Source organism: Podarcis erhardii, assembly GCF_964252035.2.
Source record: "Podarcis erhardii genome assembly, chromosome: 1".
NCBI classification, from domain to species: Eukaryota; Metazoa; Chordata; class Lepidosauria; order Squamata; family Lacertidae; genus Podarcis; species Podarcis erhardii.
This window is the reverse complement of record NC_138497.1, coordinates 99,279,622-99,303,182: the sequence shown is the minus strand read 5'-3', so window position 1 is coordinate 99,303,182 and position 23,561 is coordinate 99,279,622. Positions and strand designations below refer to the sequence as shown.

The 23,561-nt window shown below is 39.4% G+C and overlaps 1 protein-coding gene across 9 annotated transcripts in view; it reads right to left on the bottom strand.

The window, feature by feature from the left end:
- THSD7B (thrombospondin type 1 domain containing 7B) overlaps positions 1–23,561 on the bottom strand; it is a 616,280-nt gene that overhangs the window by 287,736 nt on the left and 304,983 nt on the right. For all 9 annotated transcript variants that reach the window (XM_081870551.1, XM_081870552.1, XM_081870547.1 and 6 more), the window contains one exon: positions 8,441–8,615. In XM_081870551.1, coding sequence (XP_081726677.1) covers positions 8,441–8,579 — 139 coding nt within the window. In that variant the 5' untranslated portion in view covers positions 8,580–8,615. The remainder of the gene's footprint in view (positions 1–8,440; positions 8,616–23,561) is intronic.

Below are 23,561 nucleotides of genomic sequence, written 5' to 3'. Positions count from 1 at the left end.
ATCATATCAATGGAGTTGGAACAGAACAGTTTGAAAATTGACTGGACGGTGTCAAGAACATGAGCTGCTTGGATTTGGAAATGGTACAAATAACAGCATGCATTTCGTCATGAGTTCAGAAATTATACACAGGAAAAAACACCTAAAATGCATTGCTTACCAATTTCTGTGTAATACCACACACCCCAGTAAAGCTTAACAGATGGAAAGCTGGTTAGAATAGTTTTTAAAGATTTTAATTACCTCTATATATTTTTAAATTTTCTGATGGTATTCTGCCATTTTCTAATAGAGCCAACAGCACAGACAACTACTATGGAAAGAAATGTATAATTAATGCACATTACTAATTTAATTATGGAATCTTCCATACGCATAAAATGTCATAACTAAAGACAGTGATGTCTCAGGGCTTCCAAGGGACTAGAAGCAAAAATGATTTGCCCTATTAAGAAGGCATATAAAATGACACATAGAACCATTTCTGAAGGATCAAAAGAGAATGGACTTTAACCTTGTTACTGGTCTGGAATTTAATGTTGCCTGACATTAACTTCACACTGAGGAAAGTTGAGAATGTTTCTTGACTAGGCTAGACTTGGGGAAAATAATAATGGATTTTGGAAACTTATGTGAGGATTATGGTTCCATAATGTATTCCAGATAAATAAAATTGTCAGGCAAAATATAGATTAGATTACTAGTAATATATGATAAGCTATCGTGGGAAGATGCAGTTTAACGGCAAGATTATCACCAGCCACTGCTATCTAGATGCCTTAGCTTGCTGAAACTAATCAATTTTTTTCTCATTATGCAAAAATATGACTAATAAAATCTAAAAAGGAAATATGAAAACATACTATTTGGGCTGATAATCTAAGACTGTGTGTTATTGTGGTGAGGCAGAAGGGCACAGATGAAGGCAAAGAGCAAAGGCAGTCCAAAGACAGAGAGGGGTCTAGTGGTAAGCTCCCAATTTGCTACCTGGTTAGGTTCAAGGTTCCTGTGCTTAATTCTAAACAACTTGGGCCCAAAGTACATTAGCCTGATTGCTTATCGTCTATCCTTGATAACTGACATCTTCTTACGGGGCACTTTCAGTGATTCCCCCATGATGTTGAATTGCAGCTGGCCTTCACCAAGAACCAAGCTTTCGGTGTGGCAGGCCCTGCCCTGTGGAGCTCCTTGTCAACAGAAGTCCTTCAGGATTTACTTTCTGCCTCCTTTCAGATACCTTTTAAAATCTGTACCATTTAGGCAGGCCTTTGGGATGGGTTTTTTTTAAAGCAATCAGTCTTTATTGATGTCATAGTAGGGGTTTTTTTTAATATGTTGTATACCACCTTGTTATTTTTGTTTATGAAAGCGCAGTAAATATATACTTAAATACAAAAAGTAATAGGCCATTGAATGATTTGCAAGGGTTTCTTTTTTAAACCAGAAATTTTTAAAAAAATACCGAAAAAAACAAAAGTGGGTTGTTGAAGAATCTGCAATAACTAAAGCTGAGGTGAGTATCCCAGAACCCATTTGTTGCCCACAGAAGTTGGCAGGATATTCAGTAAAATTGCTGGGAGTGGGGACAAATTCTAAGCATTTAGAGGTGGGGCTTACCATTCCAGACCACATAGCTAAGGATTTCTCTTTTAACGCATACACACAAAGCTTAGTTGCTGTGTGAACAGTCCAGCACGTTCCTTCCTACTTCCTACTTCAGGGGTAGTGAACCTTTTTTTACCTCAAGGGCCACATTCCTCCTGGGCAATATTCCAAGGACCATTTGGCAGTGGTGGTGGGAAGGACCACAGGAAAGTGAACAGAGTGACAAATGTTGTTTTTTTAATCTTTGTCCAGTAGCCTATTTTTTTATTCACCCTCACATGCCCCCCTCTGTTCTGCACCCAGATAAGCAAGCAATATCAGAATTCAAGGACACATTCTGGTCATTCAAAAAAGCTGGGCTGCAAAGCAGGACCAACGAAGGCGGTTTCCAAGGGCCAGACAGATGTTTGAAGGACCATATTTGGGTGGCCCAGGTCTAAGGGGTCCCCCATCTGATTTATTGTACTGTTAAAACTAGAATTTGGAGGAGAAAGTACTGGAGAAAAGCTAGGTTTTACTCTGCCTGGTTCAATGGTACAAGCTGACACAACTAAACTGTAGCACAGGATGATGCTGGGGATGCCTCCCTCCCTCCAAAACATCATCCTTACAAGAATGCTGATTCACAGGCATTTCAACTGATCTTCAGACACAGCAATATTATTGAGCAATTAGCCTTGGGTTATCCATATAAATCATTCAACAAATATACTTCAATGCTTAGGTCAGCTCTGAAGGCACTCACTCTAGTTTCACTGGCAGTTTCCAGTACAGCAGAACCTCTATTGTGTTGTGTTGTGTTGTGTGTGTGTGTTTTAGAATGATTCAGCATAAACTCATGAAACAACTACCACCCAGAAATGAAATCTCTCTCCTTGTTGAGTAGGCAAAAGCTAAACGTTTCATATGTTGACTTGATGAATAATATTTGTGTGAGGATCCTTTTCCCGAGAAACAGTCGGGGAGCAAGTTATGTTAAGCTTTCTTGCTGCAAGGATGTCAGCACCCTTTTCGTGGTGTTCCGATTGGATTCTCTTTGAACATATGCCCTTTCAAGTGAAATTAATCAATCTCTTTATCGCTCCCGCAGCATCTGGAGCTATAATCATTACCCAACTGCTGAGAAAGAAATGAAACCACTAATCGCATAGGGAGTAGGGCTTACTGTTCGGAGCAGGAAAGTTTTTTATTAAGTTCTAATTTGAAAAGTGATTTTTCATGACCAGCCTTCCAAGACACAGGGCATAAAAGGAAACTCTGCTTCAGCAAAGCCTGCGAGTTTCTGCCCAGTATACATATTCCGAACTGCGATAAAGTAAAACACTTTTAATTATGCTTTTTTAAAAAGAAAAAAATGTACATTTGAATGTAATAATCATACATTATAATCCAGTGAAAGTGAATCATCTTCTTTTCTTTTTCTTTTTTTGCATCCCATTGAATTCAGTGGGAGAGATTTCAGGGCATTCTTACAAATCAGTTCTATTGAAGTCAAAAAGCTTGAAAAGAGCTTAACTTTGGTTGAATCGAACTGCAGTGGCACACAGAGGGATGCTGAGGAAAATTAGCCCTACTAAAATCACCCATCACTGCTGCTATCTATAATTTTGTTTAAAATGCTGAGCAGGGGCATTTTGAATTGTGGGGTGGGGGGAATGTGTATATGGATCTGTTCAGTTGCAATCAATCTGGACATATTAAGATATTAAGCCATTAATGAATGTCTGTCAGGTGCTGTGCTCTGAATATCTATAACTGTGGAAATATTAAACACACACACACAGTAAAATAAATATCTCAGAGGTTTTTTTAAAAAAAAAACTCATAAAACCTCACAGTGAAGAATAAGTTTAGAAGTGCAAAGATGTACTGTTAAGAGCCATGGTGGCTAACACAGAAGGCTGGGAGACCACCAGTAGGTGGAGACAGGGCCAATGACTGACAAAGCTCACACTGTGAGTAGCTGAATGGAAGGCAGCAGCCAGGTGAGGACTAAGTACAGACTGAAGTTGGTGGGGCATTGCCTCCATTTGCCCTAATGGACCAGTTTCCAGTGGGTAAGAACATGTTAAGAGCTAGGTAATAGGGTGGGTACAGAATTTCTGTTAGCTGGTGACTTTAGAGGTATGGCAGGAGTGGGTGAGGAACCCGTGGCCTTTCAGATTTTGCCAGACTACAACCCATGGTGGCTGGGGTTAGTGAGATTTGGGGTCCAACAACGCCACGTGATACCCTATACCTGATGAATGCAATACATTTCGGATGACCAAAACTTGTTGTTGATGTTGTTTTTCTTTTAAGACCATGACCAGATGGTGTTTTGCCCTTTGGAAACTGTATGAATTATAAGACATAATTAACACCAAATGTTGGGTCACAGATAGAAGGGAGAGGACAACAGTTTCAAGATGTGGCAGATGTGATCATACTAGAAGGAACAAAGGCATGTAACATAAAAGAAAACTATAAACATTGACAATGAGACTTTCAATAATTGATATAACTTTTTTTTTTTACCAAAACGATATAACAACACAATCCCATAGTCACTGCAGTAAAACATTATGCTAAATGCTGGGAGAGCATTTCTCACATCAACTTTGGTGGAAAAACAGAGTAAGTAAATATTTGGTTTAATTTGGCTACCTATATTAGAATTAAATGAGGAAGGCAAGTCATAGCCACACACAAAAATGGATAAACAAGGCTCACTCACCATAAATTAATGCATTTATTTAATGATCAGCAAGAAAAATAACACTTCTGTGAGATTTCTAATATTAAATTGATTTTTTTCAACTTTTGGAAATGATGGATTTTAATGTTGACAAAAAAGTGGGAAAATCTGAATAATAAAGCCACATAAGCAATGGATGTAAAAACTATTAAAAAAAATTGCAATGAAAGTTGCAACAGTATAGACAAAATCAGGTTTTAAAAGCTCCATAAAACAAAAAATTTGCTGCTACTGTTGTTTTTCCTATTCTTATTTGTATTGTTGTTATTACTGCCTGCTCTTTGACAGGACTTCCACTGGCGGGGCTCATCAGGTGAATCCTTCCCAAAGTATTTATTTTGGCATCGCTCTAAGCAACATGGTGAAGCGCTCGTAATCAGAGACAGCTCCAGCATTATTCAGAGGAAGCTTAACCCCAGTATCATTTATCTAAGGAAAGCCCCAGTGGTTCACACCGAAAATCATCCCCAGAGTGGCTGCTGCATAAGGTAATTTCTCACAATAACTGATATGCATAATGGATCATGTAACTGCAAGTCTAATCAGTCCCTGAAATATGTGCTACATCTATTGCAAGTAGATGCCCTTCTTTCACAGAAATTAAGGCGCAGCCTCCAGCAAGCATGTTCTCCTGTAATTGGATTAAGTCCAAATTTACAATTTCTAGGATAGTACCACTACATTTCCTGCAGTGGACACTGATTGGCTCAGAGATCTCTTGTGACCCCCCAGCGAAAAAATCCTATTGTGGTGTTTCATGGCAGTTCACAGCCTCTGCCCTTTGCCATGTATTGTCCCTCAACTGAGCCTGTCCTGAATGAGATTACTCTGTGTGTCAGATCCCATGCTCATCAGAAAGCTCTATAGTCTTCATAGGCTGATCCACACCACTCTTTTCATGAATGGCTTCGGGAAGAAGATTTCCTTTCCTTAGCTAGATTCCTCACCCTTACCCTGCTTCTAAACTATATCTAGCTGGGATCCTTGCATTATCGCCCCAAAATAAAAGCTTTTAGTACTCTCAAACTTTACTGGTGATTTCTGAGAAACATATTGGGTGTGTGGGTGTGTTTATTTTGTATTTTGTGTTTTATTTTGTATTTTTATGTTGTGAACCACCCTGTGATATTCGTATGAAGTGTGGTATACAAATTTAATACACGATAAAAAATAACAATAATAAAATAACAATTAAAAAAAACCATATCACTCTTTGTTGAGCATTTTGTGTAAATCAATATTCAAAGCGTAGGAAAATCCTCCAAGCAAGCATCTGTTAATTTATCCTAAAATAAGGATAGTATTTACAAAATAATTATGTCCAGTACAATAACATTTGTTGAATGCAACCATATCCATTAAAGACCTGCAAAATAATGTCTGTCCTTATTATCTATAATTCAATTATCAGTGAGGAAAAGGAACCAAATGCTATGTTCTGTTTTGTTTCCCTTAACATACTTTTCCATGTTTACCCCGATACTTCATCTATTTAGAAATCAGAAACTGGTATGTTCTTCACAACTGTTTTGATCACAAATATCACAAACAGAAATAGAGATTAGCTCATTTTCAATGGCATTTTAAGAATCTTTAAAACTTCTGAGGTATTTCATATAATCAATGAAGGCATACCTGCAAAGGTCAAAATATTTCCAGGAGAAGCACCCAAAGAGGGTGTTCACTTTCTTATGAACAACAATGCACATCTCTAAACACATTCAGTTCACGATAGAAATGTAACAATGAACATGAGAAACTTCACTTACTCTGAAATTATATCTTGAAACATTCCCCCCCCCCAGCTACTTCATGAGATCAGCACTCCATATCTCTGCTGAATGTGCTATGCTCTGAGAAAAATATGTAATATAGCTATTTTTCTTTCTTAAAATTTTCACTGACAATAACATCTATTTTTAGAATGCTCCAAATTGCATTAGGTTATTTCTTATGTGATCTAATTTCAACATCTTCAAGTTTTAAAATTTATCACAATGTGCTTACAATGCTTCTGTTTAACTATGATATAAAGTCAAGGCTACAAACCTAAGCATGCTTACTTATTGCTTGTTGCATTCCAGTGTGCTCATTACAGCCTGAGTGCAAGAAAGCAGCTGCAGAGCCTGAATCTTTGCATTTTACACAGGGAAAAGGAAACTACCAATTCAAAACCAAGCATGGAAATCAGGAACCAAATAATAACAATCATGATAATAATTGTCTCATTCACATGACTGAAAGTGACATTAAGGAAAACAGGCAGATGATTCCTATTTTCTACTGCATATTGCTATATGTATATATTACAATTAATCAATTGGCCCACAAGATAGTTAAACTTTGGCCCCATGCATTCTCCTTTCTGTGCAATAAAAATACACGGAGTAAACCTGATTAGGTGGAACTGACCATTCTTCTCAACATAAAAAGGTGATGGTTTGGATTTTCAGCTATGATGCTGCCAAAATGAACTCTGTGATGGGCTTCCCTTGAAGATGTTCTGGAAACTGCAACTGGTGCAGAATACGCAGCCTTTAGAAAATTGACCTGTGTGCACTGGCAGAGGAAGAGGAGTGCGGGGGGAGTGTACAGCCCCTGGCAGTGCGATCCCGGTGGGGTGCCATCACGGCTGCCCCCCCGCCTGCGCTGGGTGCCACGCCCCTGCAAGCAGCATGCCATGCCCCAGGACATGCGCAATGCCCCCAGGACACGCACCCGCCCTGCCCCCGCCTGCTCTCCACCCCCCAATGCCAGAGCATGAAGCTCTCCTTTTTTGAATGAAAAAAGAATGAAATGCATAGTCTGTTACACATATTTATCTCTAAGACATCTTTTAGGTGTGATATAATTTGGGACATTAAGTTAAGATACTACAGTAAAAAAGAATAGTGGTCAGTCTTACATCTCTTTAAAATTTTGTTGGATATATTTGTTCCCCTTGCCTCCAGGCCCTTGAAATTTTTTGAATGAAGTCCCAGGGATGGTGAACATGTGGCACTCCAGATATAACAAGGCATTTGGACCCACAGAAACCCAGACTTGTGGGGTGGAGGGAGAAAGAAACCACCACTTTGTCTTGGCATAAACCCAGAATGACTTTGAAGAGCTATGCTTGATTAACTACTAAAACTCAAATTATGGGCTGATTGCTTCAGGGAATGACCACTTCCCCTTGTACAACTTGCAGATGTAGACTAATTTCTGCTCTGTTCATGTGCAAAAATCGGTCACTCTGCCAAAGAAATGCATGAATTTAAATTTGTGCAAACTTCTCTCCTCTGGTCTTGCTTCAAGTTGTACATACAAGCAAATAGGAACAGTAAACTACTGTAGGCCCAGCTAGCAGGTTAAATTTGAAAGTATATATTTTTTTTATCTTATGCATCTTTGAAACTATTCATCTTTTTTTTTAAGAAAAAATAAAAAAGGACTAACAACTCCTCTACAGCTTCAAGTAAAATGTGCAGTACAGCCCCCTGGAATTATACCAGAATACAGGTGGGGAAAATGTGTAGAGGTATCTTCATACTCCCATGCCAATTTTTTTTAAAAAAATGCCTGTGGAAAGCTAGTCTATCAAGAAGATGGCATCTAGCCCCACACTTACTAATTTGTTTTTACATAAAGAAAGATTTATACTCAGAAGAGTCAACTTCACCTATGTTCTGAAGAGCTTGAACCACCTGATATTCTGAAAAGGCAGTTTGGTTCAATGTATCTAAGTTAGGGATTCCCAAACCATGATCCACAAGCTTCATTCAGGTGCTCTGCTGCACACCTGTGAAGAACAGCAGGTGCATTGTCACCTGGAAGTTGAAGAGGACAAATTGGAAGTGACAAGAGGAAGAGGCACTTGAAAGCGGAGGAAAGGAGTAGCACCAAAGTTAACGAGGAGCTAAAATTAAGATGTTTGATATTAAAAAAAAAAACATACAGTACATTATAATTGCTACAACAGATAGGTAAAATCATTAAGTGGACCTCCAAGACCCGCAACAATTTTCCAGTGGACCATGGAGGTAAACGTTTGGGGACCACTGGCCTAAACTCACACAGAATCACAGTCACAGTAAGGAAGAATATGCGCATCCCTACCTGTTTTCCAGACAAATGGATGCGATTTCCTGCCTTCCAAATCAGATGTGTGTAATAATAAGAGAGCAAGCACAACCAAGCAGCTTCTTGTGCTCTGCCATGCCCAGTGAGCGCAAAGCCAGGTATCCCTTAGAACCATACTTCATGAAGTTCAATCCAGATCACTTCACTATTCCTAAAATAAAGAGAAGGGAGGTGGGAAATAGAAAAAGAGTTAGTTAAAGAGGAGCAGAGTCACCAGCTAACCCTTTAAATATGCCACTTGTACAGATTTTAAGAAGGAATGTAGCAATCTTGTAGCCTATGGTATGGGTCAGTATAATACTATGTTCATAAGAACATTCACCTCTAAGTGGTGTCTCATATTTTCATACACATATTGCCACTTACACGTCAAAAACAAACATGTGCAGTGGTACCTCAGATTAAAGACGCTTCAGGTTACAGACTCCACTAACCCAGAAATAGTACTTCGGGTTAAGAACTTTGCTTCAGGATGAGAACAAAAATCATGCTCTGGCGGTGTGGCAGCAGCGGGAGGCCCCATTAGCTAAAGTGGTGCTTCAGGTTAAGAACAGTTTCAGGTTAAGAATCAACCTCCGGAACGAATTAAGTACTTACCGTAACCCGAGGTACCACTGTATATGTTAAGAAGCTGAGATTGGCTGTATATACAACAAGACAAACATGGGTGGCACTCACTACAGCAGAAAATGTATGTGGTTTCCCCTATGCAGAAGTGACAGCCAACTTGAAGCGGGCCCTAATATTTCACTAAGGTATTTTATACAGAAATAAGTCTTACACTACATGGTTGAACTACTTATTACACACACAAAAGCACATATATCACTGGACCCTGGTAGCCCTTTTCCCTTCAAAGAAAGAGTGTTTTAACGAGGAAGCGACTGGAGAAATGGAAGAGATTCTTATTCCCTGTCTGCTTGCCACCGCCATTCTCCACTTTCACAGAATTTCTGCAAAGGCCCTTTGAGATTTGATACTCTTATTTCTTATTTACCTTACTAGGATATTTAATTTAATCCATCGCTCTAGTGGAGATATACCACTTTGCAATAGCAAAATTAATATGACTTGGGATACGAGGTGGCATCAAATGTCACTTACAGTGACATTTTGAGGAGAATATGAAGATCTCTGCAAAGCAAAAGTGATCCAGGTTGCTAGCAGGGTTTTCTGGGTCCAATACACTACATGTGCATTTGACCCTCTACCACGTCTACAAAAGAGGACACACACAAACTTACATGACAGCTGTGTATGCTTTGTGCCATTCTCAAAGTTAGGTAAATATGGGGCAGAGAGCACCAAAATAAATCAGGGTGATGTTTGATAGACAGAATGTCAACAAGTGCAGCTTTTCCCAGATTTACATTTCCTTACAAGATATAGCTAAATATGTTGAATTTCTGCCTGCCACACAGCTGCTAAAGGCACAAGATTCTTCCAGTAGTCTTGTGCCATCCCTAAACCATGTAAAAAATGAGTTTCATGAGCTGCAAACCAGTTGTTTTGCTTTATTTATATTTGCCTAGCAAAGATAACAAAGGAGTGTACAACACTAAAAAAATACTATGAGGATAATCTTGCATAGAGATACAGTGGCCATATCCACTAGAGCAATAGCAGCATATCTTCTCTCCCTGTGACAGAATAATTATAGAGTACAGGATTGCTATGTTGGTATGTTAGGACCCATATTTGTAATAGGAAAGCATACTGCCAACTTGCAGGATGTTTCACAAAGCTGAAATACAAATGGTAGCATCTCAAACACCAAAATAAATGCATCAACAAAAGTCAATTGCTTTGTTACCAAGAACAAATTTATAAAACATTGAACTCCCTTTCCCATTCCATGCATTTATTCTGCCTGCCAGGCATTTATCTCAGATTCTAACATTTTACATTTGCTACTGGTCATTTCCCTCATGTTTTGTAGCGTGAAGCTTCATATCTCATAATACGAAGAGTCAAATATTAGGAACAGGTTTCGTTCCACAAAAGGTTAGTTGCATCATTTTTGGTGCTTTTCTTTATAGTTATCAGTTATTAAAAGCTTCTTTCCAAACTATTACATTTGTAACCTTATAAAATGAACTATTATTACTATACACAATACATGGTGTGCAGATAAGGCAAAGATAAGCCTGAAAATACCACACAAAGTAGATGTACAAAATATAAAAAAAAACTTTTTTAAAAAAAGATAGTTTTATTTAAATTACTTTCAAACAGTCTCTATCATGATAAACGTATGCAATTATATTTATCAGGTAGAGGCTACCCAAAATGGAAGTGAAATGACATTTTTATCTAACTTCATTCACGTATATAGCTTAGCCAATAGCAAATGGCAATAATTTAGAAGCTATAGAGATGGTCTTGCTGGAAAAGAAGCAGCAACGTAAGTTAGTTTAGCTATTCAATGGAGCTTCTCTGTGAAAACAGTAAACACTCATTCAGCTTGAATTAGGGTCCGGGGCCTGTGCTAGGGCAGGGAAATAATTGCTACTATTATTTAAAATCTCTCCTGCACCTCCTGAAGCGGCTACATCATTGGATGGATCATTGAGAATTTTGGAATACCAACGCATTCAGAATTTCCCAGCTAATTACAATCTGAGCCCCAGCCTTACTGCAATTCAGACTCAGCCCGTACTTAGCTCAGCCCTAGTCACCCTCTCCCTTTTCTTGCAGATGCTGACAGCTGCAAGTGAAAACATATCCCAGTGCCCATGATCCTGCTGGAGATGAATATACTACTAAACTGTTCTTCCCTGAGTTGAGCAGGTTCCTAAACTGAAAATCCCAGATTTTACTGCAGAACCCAAATCCAGTAAGAACATTTGTATATTGCTTTGTTCTCGTTTCTGCATGTTATTGAAAAACCACACTCATGCTACAATACTGGCATGCCTACTGAACACAGGGGAGGTGGCTTATGAGTAAACTTCCAACAAGCATAAAACACACACACACACACACACACACACACACACCCGTAGCGCCACAAATCCAACTCAATAGTGTAACATTGGAAAAATGTTGATCGCTTCTCATACCCGGGCAGTTACCTTTCCACAAGGGCCGACATTGATGCCAAAATCCAGCATCGCCTGAGCTTGGTGAGTGCAGCTTTCTCCCAATTGAAGTGCAATGTTTGGGAAACCAAAATGCTTGTTTGCAAAGCATTTTGTAAAGTACTTCCAACCTTACAGTATGCTTGTGAAACATGGACCACTTATAAACGCCATCTCCAACTCCTCGAAATATTCCATAAATGATGTCTCCGAAAAATTTTACACATCACTTGGGAATACAGGCGAACTACTGCCAGTGTACTGGAAGAAGCAAAGATCACTAGTGTCGAAGCAATGATTCTCTCAAGGTAAATCTAAAAAAATGTAGTATAAACACCAACAATTGGGAAACACTGGCTTGTGAGTACTCCAATTGTAGAACAACCTTTACCAAAGGTGTCGTGGACTTTGAAAACGCTCGAAGTTGGGATGAAAGAGAGAAACGTGCTAAGAGAAAGGCACGCTTGGCAAACCCTCGCCATGATCAACTACCACCCAGAAACCTATGTCCCCACTGTGGAAAGATGTGGGGATCCAGAATTGGCCTCCACAGTCACTTACAGACTCACTGTTAAGACCGTGTTCATGGAAGACAATGGCTGAAAGGAAATTTGTGTATATTATGAGGCTGTTGCTTCTAAGTCTCAGCATATTGTAATTTCTTAAGAAAGGCAGCAAAAACAGGCTGGCGCTTTCTCTGACATGAATGTAGAGATTATATCAAGTCAGGGAAAACAGGAATAAATTACACCAGGCTGAGCCAGATTCTCATCTCTCATATGCCAGGTTAACTACTTGGTTCCAATAATTTGCACCCAAGTAAAATAGCAAGATCAGAATGACATGCAAGGTTTCCATAACACAATCTGACACACTAAATTTTTTGTCAAGGTGATAAAATAAAAACGTACAGACACCATATGCCAATCCACAGCACCATGAATAAATTGCATTAGGGGGGCCTCCAATTTTCAGATTAAAATTAAGTTACTGTGTATCTCAGCTTCCAGATGCAGTAGTCTGGCTGATGAAGCAGGGAATGCTTGTGTATTTTCCATTCAGCATTCAGCAGGGGATATATATGACTTAAATGCAAACAGGTAGCATACCCTGCCATTTCAAATTCCTTTCATGCATTCTGCCAATTGATTCACTCCTTTTGCAGATGAAAATCATTAAAAATAAATGAAAATTTTAAGTTGAAACTGTGCTATGGAAACAACTTATTATTATTATTATTATTATTATTATTATTATTATTATTATTTCCACTTAACATTTCTTAACTGCAGACTGATTACAGAACAAAAAGAGGCTGGTTTGTGAAGGGCTGAGCTGCTGCAGAAAGGGGGAAAATCAGAAGGGAAAAGGCAAAGATTGTTTCTTTTTTTCTAAGGCCTGTGGATCCATGGTAGAGCATCTACTTTGCATGCAAAAGGTCATAGGTTCCATCTCCAGCTAGGACTGGGACTGTCCCTTCCTGAAACCCCAGAGCCCTGCTGCCAGTCAGTGTAGGTAATCCAGAGCTAGGTGGAGCAATGATCTGACTTACTATAAGGCAATTTCCTGTGTTTAGTAGGAAATGCTTGCGAGTTTATGTTGTATCACAAATGGAAGTCCTTTTGGGTACAAAGAGCTCACCTAAGGCAAGGGAGTTAAGAGGGCATTTTGACTGTGTAGAGAGTAGGAGTGTGCATTTGCTCAGATACTGAAGTGATGCAGCAAACTTTGAAGATATTCAGACGATAGATATAGATATATAGATATAGATAAAGATATATAGTATTTGCTCACAAATAACTGTAGTTCAACATCCATCCCTGGCTTGTATTCCAGCATCTAGGAATACCAACACATTGTGCATCATTCCTCATTATGCAAGAACTATCAGTGTGTACAGAAAACCTTAAAACAACCATTCCACAATGTGTGTCTGCAATGGATAGTATTAGGTAGATACCATAGCAGGGGTGGGGTGGGGAGGTATTTAATGTTGAGATAAATTGCTTTGCAGTCAAAGACCTGACTCATTAAAATCTAGTAAGGTTTTTGAGTCTCTTTCTTTTAGTTTTTAGTAAGATTGTGCCCCCACCTTACATCATTAGTTGACACCACCCCGGCAGAGTTATGAAGAACTCTTTAACAATGTATCCTCTACATTTACTTTCAGAAGAAAACCCCAAGGAGTACAAGAAGCCTTGTCTCCAGGTATATAGGGTTGCAATGTACAGAGGAGTGAAGGCTGTTGTAATAAATATATATCTTTCATTCTGTTGATATAATTAGGAAGAGAAAAGAAACCCACACATTTCCTACTTTAGTACCACAAACCTTGATTTTCAGTGTACGACCTGGAAATTTAATGAAGGAAGCTTTGCATTTAGAAGTTTAATTATGAACTCGGTTAAGTGGATTATAATGAAAGATATCTCTAGCAAGGGAGTCCAAACAGATGCATTACGAATACATTAAGGAAAACACCAGAGAATGAACTTTCCATCAGCAAAAAGGTTTTTAATTAAAAGAATCATAGAACAGAACTCTTCTGTGAAGTGATATTACTCTTATACTCCAATCTATCATTAGGTACTTCCAGCACATGCAAAGAAATGACTCCCAAGTTTGGATACTTTCTGAAAGCACTGCATTGTTTTTTCCATATTTCCTGATGGTGTAGATTGAGCAGGTCATTCAGAAAGATGCAAGTGAAGTCAGGCTTGTTTCATCTGTATGCAAATATATCACATTACACCGCTGCCCATATGCCTGCACTTACATAATAAAACCGTAATCAAAAGATTGGGACAGATTCCTTACACTACAGAAAATTGAAAGGCAGCGCGCATAAGTGAAAATATTTGGGGAAGCGTAAATATGATACAAACAATGCTCAGAAATAATGCCTAAATAGCGCTGGAAGTGAAACTGTTCTGCATCTTGTACCTGCTATGCAAATGAGCAGAGAACCGGGAGTAACAAGGAGACAGTGGGAGAAGCATCAATAACATTGTTCGCAATATTATTTATTTTGCGTGTTTAGAGAGTACCCCACCTCTCGACACAAGTGATCGTGTGTCACACTAGCAAAAAAAATACAAGCAGTAAAATAACACTGAAAATAAAATGCAAGTTAAAATTATGGGGAAATGGAAGTAAATGGTTAATAAGTGGGTAAAATAAAAAGCATACACACATACACAAACACATGTGCAATATATAAAAATTAATTTGCAGATTACAAAAGTTTTTTTTCCAATTTAATTATCACCAGTGTTTCTATAAAAATACAATCATGTTTAAAATAAAATCTTATGCTAAATACAAGTTGATTGTGGCCTAATCTCTTAAAGCTCAGCAACAGATTGGTCTGCTTCAGATGTAATATCAGACTATGGTTCACTGTTGCATGAATGAGCCTCACGGGATCCTCTGGCCAAGCATTTCCAACTTCCAGCAAGCATCACAATGTCTTGCTTCCCTTCTTCATTTAAGGCAAACCACAAATGGCCACATTATCTGAGCTGGGAAACTCTGACCTTTGAGTCCCCAGCAAACCAAATTCAAAACAACTTCCACACAGTGGCAGAGCTTCATGCTCCGGCACCGGGGGGGGGGGGCAGAGAGCAGGTGGGGGTGGCACATGTCCCGGGGGTGTGGTCACATCCTGGGGGCGTGGTGTGCCACCCATAGTGGTGTGGTGCCCAGCGCGGGCAGGGGGGCAGCCACGATGGCACCTGGCCGGGATCACGCTGCCAGGCGCGGTGCAATCCCCCCACATGCCTCTTCCTCTGCCAGTGCTTCCACAATGTGTCTAGTTCTCAAATTATGAATCTTTATGACTGTCAGCCAAACAGCATGGCTATTTGCTTTCTGTTTTCAGGAACACTACTTTGCCGAGTAACCCTGTTGCTTCTAGACAATTCTAGAAGCATGGATAGGAAGTGTGCATCCCAAGTATTTGTTGTTTTTGCTGAAACAGAGTCTTGCAGCACCATAAAGACAAACAGATTTACTGTGACATAAGCTTTCGTGTAAGCTCTCTAGTCCACGAAATCTTTATGCCACCATAAATCTGTTAGTCTTTAACATGCCACAGTACTTTTTGCTGCTTAGCGTTACAGCCTTAGCTTTCAATATGTATCCTTGCTTAGAATCCTTGCATGAGGAAAAAGTGTCAAGTGGAAATCAGTCTCTGGGTCTCTAAATAAAGACAGCATATGAGGGCTGCATGATCAAAGGACAATATCAATTATTTAAATTGCCTTGATTTAAAAATCAATCCACCACACAAACACACACACCCAAAAGCCAACTTCCCATGTTGTTGGCTCTGTGGTTTAGTACTTAAACAAAAAATGCATCAAGATGGCTTGGAAGAGGCAGGCACCTTTAACCCTTGGATATTAGCAGCAGAGCAATGCCCATCTGTCAGGATATAGCTGGTCACTGATGCTTCCATGCTCAATCCATGACCAACGTGGGCATTCAGGTGCATCATCAGGTCTCACAACAGTAACACAAAGCACCTATACAGAGCATTACTTTTTTAGGGATTTCCATCTCTGAAAAAGAAATATGTTCCCAAAATATTGTTGCCCAGAGTAACCATATGGCTTAGATGTGCAATCAAGTTGTCACCAGATACTCCCATATTATTATTCTTTCATTTGTAAGCAAAATAAAAAATAAAAATGGCTACTCCTGGAAAACTCCATCCTTTTAAACATGTTTATTGTTTGCTAAATATTCTTGCTTGAAAAGAACCGCTTATTTACCAACAACATGCCTTGTTCTCAAACAATTCAATAATTACTACTGCAAATGAGAAAACAGATCCTATAGTTGTATTGTGCTCAATTACGGTAACAAGCCTTGAAAACAATGGGGTTGTCCTTAAATTCAAGCCCGTGACCACTTTTACCTTTCAACCTCTACAATGACAGTTTCTGTAGTTTCAGAGTAAAAGCTACCAGCCCATGTGCAAGGTTGACCTTGTTCTTACCAAGATGACTAGTATAACTATGGAACACAAAGAGGAACACGGCAGATTCTCCAAAGAAAACTTTTGCAGAACCATACCCTGGCAAGGGCAATTATCTCTTCAGTTTGTAGGAGACCAGAGTTCATGTTATATCATCACTGGTCCTATCATTTTTGACCTTCCCTGCTGTCATACCCATTATAGTTCAATTAACAGAGGAGCCCTGCAGTGGCTTGATGAGCATCTGCTGGCAATACCTGGCAATAATTCAATAAGAACACACCATAGGAAGAAATAATGAGAAGTCAACTCGGTTGTTCCTTTTCCCCTTGAGAATGCAGAGCAGCTTGGCTTATGGGAAGGAGCACGACCTACAGAAAATGATCCACTCATTTCACATTTCGGATTTTAAACATGCTATTACCACCTGAAAAGATGAAAGTTTTTGTTTATTCTACCTGTACTGAAGTCAAGATGTTCCTTAGTCCTGTGACAAAAAAATTCTGTGACATAAGCATTGCTAGTATATGCTTTATAAAATGGAAAGCTTAATTCTTAAGAATTTTATAAGCCTATACCCATTAAATGACTAGCAGCAGAACTTCTCACTGCAGATAAAATGACCAGGCTCCCTTCACTCAATACACATATGCAGAGCAAAGAGAGCATGTGTATGTATTCCTCATTAGACTTCCATACTCAATGGGTTGATGTCACGGGCAGATTTAGGCTGGGCAAGTGACATGAGGGCAAGGCACAGTCCTGTTCCTTCCTCTTTGTGCAGACCTACTTCATGTGTGTCTGATTTTCACTCAATCCCATGAACTACTCAGGAAAATACAGGGTTAGGTATAAGTGCCTCTACTGGTTAAAACGCAGGAAGATTTGCTAAGCAGACAGGAGACTGCTCCACATTTCTTGCTAAGGATAGCTGTTCAACAGCAGTGGCAAAGCCATGTAGTGCGTGGAGTCCTAACACAGTAGTAATAGCACTACCTGGGACAGCTTCCATGGCTGTATAGCTTCTTCTTTGGCGATTACTTGTAGCCAAGTAAGATTGTCTTCCATTAACACGGGTTTAACAGTGAGTTCGTAAGTGACTGTGGAGGCCAATTCTGGATCCACATGTCCTTCCACATTGGGGACATAGGTTTCTGGGCGGGAGTTGATTATGGCGAGGGTTTGCCAAGTGTGCCTTTCTCTTAGCATGTTTCTTCCTTTCCTCCCGAGTTTGAGCATCTTCAAAGTCCATGATACCTTTGGTAAAGGCTGTTCTCCAATTGGAGGCCAGTGTTTCCCAATTGTTGGTGTTTATCCTACTTTTTTTAGATTTACCTTGAGAGAGTCTTTAAACCTCTTTTGTTGACCACCAGCATTATGCTTTCCATTTTTAAGTTCAGAATAGAGTAGTTGCTTTGGAATACGATAATCAGGCATCTGAACAACATTACCAGTCCAACAAAGTTAACATTGAAGAATCATCGCTTCAACACTGGTTATCTTCTTCTTCCAGTACACTGGCATTAATTCACCCATCTTCCCAAGTGATATGTAGAATTTTTCGGAGACACTGTTGATGGAATCTTTCGAGGAGTTGGAGATGGCATTTATAAATGGCTGTATAGCACATCTGACCTCAGCCCACTCAGACCCCTCTGCTGCCACAGCCATTCACTTCCCCCATCACTCTGCCCACATGAAACCTCTCCTAAAATCCCTACACTGGTTTCCTCTTCTCATTAGGATGCAACACAGATTCCTTGTCCATTATCTCCAATGCCCTCCATGGCCTTGCACCCACTCTTTGTCCACACTTAAATCCCAGTATATCCTGCTTCTCTAGCTCCATGTCATCCTCAATTGCCTGAAGGCCTGCTGCTCATGCAGAACAATTCCACCCTTTCTCTCTTGCCATCCCCTCTACCTGGACGTGCCATGCAGTTCTTTCCCAATTGAGCACCATTTCCATTACCCTTTCCTGTTTCTTCCACTATTTTGTCTCTCGCATATTAAAATGTTGATTGTAGACTCCTGGCAGCAGCAAGTGGTCATCTTGTGCTTCACAAAATGAATATAGATTGATAGCAACGATTATGAGTCATAGAATCATAGAATCATAGAATCATAGAGTTGGAAGAGACCACAAGGGCCATCGAGTCCAACCCCCTGCCAAGCAGGAAACACCATCAGAGCACTCCTGACATATGGTTGTCAAGCCTCTGCTTAAAGACCTCCAAAGAAGGAGACTCCACCACACTCCTTGGCAGCAAATTCCACTGTCGAACAGCTCTTACTGTCAGAAAGTTCTTCCTAATGTTTAGGTGGAATCTTCTTTCTTGTAGTTTGGATCCATTGCTCCATGTCCGCTTCTCTGGAGCAGCAGAAAACAACCTTTCTCCCTCCTCTATGTGGCATCCTTTTATATATTTGAACATGGCTATCACATCACCCCTTAACCTCCTCTTCTCCAGGCTAAACATGCCCAGCTCCCTTAGCCGTTCCTCATAAGGCATCGTTTCCAGGCCTTGGACCATTTTGGTTGCCCTCCTCTGGACACGTTCCAGTTTGTCAGTGTCCTTCTTGAACTGTGGTGCCCAGAACTGGACACAGTACTCCAGGTGAGGTCTGACCAGAGCAGAATACAGTGGCACTATTACTTCCCTTGATCTAGATGCTATACTCCTATTGATGCAGCCCAGAATTGCATTGGCTTTTTTAGCTGCCGCGTCACACTGTTGGCTCATGTCAAGTTTGTGGTCAACCAAGACTCCTAGATCCTTTTCACATGTACTGCTCTCAAGCCAGGTGTCACCCATCTTGTATTTGTGCCTCTCATTTTTTTTGCCCAAGTGCAATACTTTACATTTCTCCCTGTTAAAATTCATCTTGTTTGTTTTGGCCCAGTTCTCTAATCTGTCAAGGTCATTTTGAAGTGTGATCCTGTCCTCTGGGGTGTTAGCCACCCCTCCCAGTTTGGTGTCATCTGCAAATTTGATCAGGATGCCCTTAAGTCCATCATCCAAGTCGTTGATATATATATAAAAAAAAGTTTGTTGAGTCAAAACTCTCCTTCCTTGGAGGTTTCTAAGCAGAGAGTGGATGGCCATCTGTCACTGATGCTTAAGCTGAGTTTCCTACTTACAGGAGGTTTCACTAGAAAGATGGCCCTTGGGGTCCCTTCCAGCTCCATGATTCTATGTTTTTCTGCTTCAACAATATTCCATTATGTTCCTATTATTTTATGTAATTGTATTTTGTATAAATTATAAAAATAAAATAAAACATGTTCTATTTTCATGATTTACATTTAAACAAAACATTTAAATAGCTACCTTTCTACTGGTAGGGTGGGGGGCATGGGCATAGCCAGGATTTTTGTTAGGGGGCAGGCTTTTGTTAAGGTAGCAGAACCTCAGATTTGTATTGATTTTTACTTATTTTGGGGGCCCCTTGGCTATGCTTCTGGAGGACCAAAGGAAGGAAACAAGGTTGGAAGGGGACCACGGTCAGGAAAAGTTTGGGAAACACATGATTATCCCACTCCCCAATTCATTCTCACAGCAACCGTGTGAGGTAAGTCAGCCTGAGAGCTGGTGGCTGGCCCAAGGTCACCCAGTGAGCTTCATGGCTGAGTGGGGACTAGAACCCAAGTTTTCCAGATCTTAGTCTAACACAGACGAGAAGAAGAAAGGTGAAGGCCTTCTGGGAAATGATATATAATGAGCTGAAAAAGGTATTTAAGTATACCTTCACTAAGAAACCAGAGGCCTTCCTTCTGGGTATTGTCGGCCAGAAGGTGTTAAAGAAGGATCGAACATTTTTCATGTATGCAACAACGGCAGCAAGGATTCTCATCGCAAAAAATTGGAAAACTCAAGATTTACCCACACTGGAAGAGTGGCAGATGCAGCTGATGGACTATATGCAACTGGCCGAGATGACTGGCAGAATCCGAGACCTGGGAGAAGAAAAGATGGAGGAAGACTGGGAGAAATTCAAGATGTATCTACAAAAACATTGTAATTTGTTTGAATGTTAAGAAGGATGCTAGATTATAAAAAACTGGCCACCACTAAACTAGACTTAAATTTGATGATAAGTGAGACTAAAGAAAATATAAAAACTTTATTGGAAAAAGTGTTAAATTATATTGGAATGTGTGGACATGAGATTGTAAACAAGTTGATAATTTGTTTGGAAAAATTCTTTTTTTAATGATGTAAATGGGAGAGGGGGACGTGAGGGAGTCCAAAGAAGTGAAGAATTTGTTGTTATAAAAGTAAGATTGTTTGATGTGTGCATTTATATTTTAAAAAAACCTTAATAAATATTTTTTAAAAAAAAAAAAAAATGAAACAGAAGTCACCAAAAAAAAAAAAAAAAAAAAAAAAAAAAAAAAAAGAGAAGAAGAAAGATGGCTGTGAAGAATAACTATATGAATTGCCAACACTGCACAGAACTGAAAAATAAGTCCAATAACCATATAACATTCCAAACACTTTTCTGGTATGATTATTCAACTTGGCCAGTTACTGTTTAATCATTATGTACATTGATACATCGTTGGTGGCGTACTTATTATATTGTCATAATTTAGTGAGATGCTAAAATAATAATTGAAGATGGGAGTTTAGATTTCATTAAATTCACTGGAACCGGGAGTGCATTCCTTAGTTTAGTTTAATTTGATTTAAATGTATGGCAAATTAATTTCCAATCAATTCTGTAATAGCATTTTAATATTTATAAGAAATGTTCATTCTTGTTTTAAAGGGCAGTTTGATTTTGTCTTATTTAATTTGGCCTATCATCGGAACAAGACATTCAGTTTCCTGCTCTAACGTAAAACCTAGAGTTGATGCAATATGAAGCAATAACAGCACCTGTCATTTACACCGTCTTCTAACACAGCTTTTCATCAGCAGGATCCAAAAATGTACTCATTACAATGAACCTGCAGAACAAAAATCACACAAAACCACAGTAGAGAGAAGGATTAAACCTTTCGTTTCCTTTCCTGCTTTATCAGCCTGCCCATCTGCTCAGAATATCAGCCTTCCTTCATCTTCCGACAACATGTGCCCTTTTTTTAAAGTTCTGCAAGGCTTTTCTACAGCCTGTTTCCATTTGCAAACATGTTGGTGGAGTTCAGATTTGTAAGAATTCTCACTTTGAAAATCCCTGCTTGTTGACATTGGCCAGAAACTTTCACTATACTCTTTCCAGCACCTCTTTAAAGCATTTTTGTTTCAGTTAGTCTACCAAGATGCACAGGTGCTGATGTGTTTTCATTTTTTATTCCTAATTTTAATTACCTTTTTAAATGTTTTTAATTATTTCTTTCTAACTGCTTTATATTGATAATTTTTATTATTTCTTGCAAACCACCTAGAGGTTTTATTACTATCAAGCAGTATAGAAGTTTTGCTAGATAAATAAAATAAAAAGACTTCTCCAACTCAGCAAAGCAGTAGCAGGGTCTTCTGCATCCTCCTCCTAATAAAGTGAGGGCCATGTTCATTTTTGGATGCATCCGACTAGGAAACAATGTGTGTGAGTGCACAGCCAGTTCAGAAAGGATAGTAGCAATCTTACATCTGTTAAAGACATTTTTGTTCAAAGACTCAAAATAGTACGGAATCATATGCTATTGAATGAGTTAGAGCTATATTTGTTACATTATTTTTCTTCAATACATGAACCTCAAAAAGCATTTTAGAAGTGGGCTGCAATTGCTCAGGGTTGAAGGGAGAGAGATTGATTCTTAAGAAATGGCAAATCTATCGCGTCCCACTTTTAAAAGATGAGGATGTCGCCATGCCAGAAATTGCTTCATGTGAGCACCTTATTTGTAAGATTAATGTCCAAACGGAAGATTTTCTCTTACATACAGAGAAGCAGACATGCTGAAGAGGTTTACTTGCTTGCCATTCTTCACCTTTCTCCTTTAACAGGAGTCCTTGTGTTCTGTTGCCTTTTCAAAGATTGGGGTTTATACAGAAGTATCAGGTGAAGAGAGAATACTCTTTCTAAAGATTCAGGTGTTAAACAGTGATGCTTTCCTAACTAGCAGTTTTGAGAGTCTTTGACAGCCAACCATTCCCATCTTCATCTCTTGCCATTAGAGATAGTGGGAAATAGTGTCTATGGGAATGGGCCTCAGCTCAGGGACAGAACTAATGAAGCATCTCTCTCCAAGACCTGGAAAGCCAGTGCCATTCTGAATCACTAATAATGGTCTAAATGGACACAAGACAAATTTCTGTGCTCCCTAAATCAACTAACCTAACTAAATTAAGAGAACTATGTAGGAGCTGTACATGTTTATAAAACTGCTTTAGCTATGTCTTAGATCAGGGATAGCTAACCCTCCACCCAGATGGACAATGATGCAGGTTGCAATCCAATAATATCTGGAGGTTGCCTACTCCATCTTATATTTTTTTCCTTCCTCCCTTTTCTTCATGTTCCACATTTCCTTTATTTGTATCCTATTTATATGGACAACCTTAAATGAATAAGTAGTTATATGGGGGGGTTAAAAAAAAAGTTCAAAATGGTACTTAAACCTGTTTCATAAGAAACAGAAATGGGAGATATCTAAAGGTGTTAATGGTATGTACATATGGACCCTTTTTGCCTGACGCTTTGTGCCCCAGGCTTTTTAGACTCATCTACCAATGTATTTGAAACCAAAGAGGCACATTGGTTGCCAGATGTGAATTTTTTCAGCTCACCTACCCCACTACAGCTGCAGTGAAACAGGGGTGGGGAACCTGTGGACTTTCGGCTCCAACCTCTGTTCCAGCTAGGATGATAATGGGAACAGTCTTCAAAAGCATGAATCAGGGATGATGGACTCCAATAGCATCCAGAGAGCCACAGTTCACTATGCCTGCAATAGGAGGATACTATCTCATTGTGTGGGAATGCTGCCTTGACCTTCATCTCAGGCAGCAAAATGTCTTGGGCCAGCTACAGCTACTAACTTTTTATTTACCCCGTTTCTGATACGTTTTGTGCAAACCACAATACA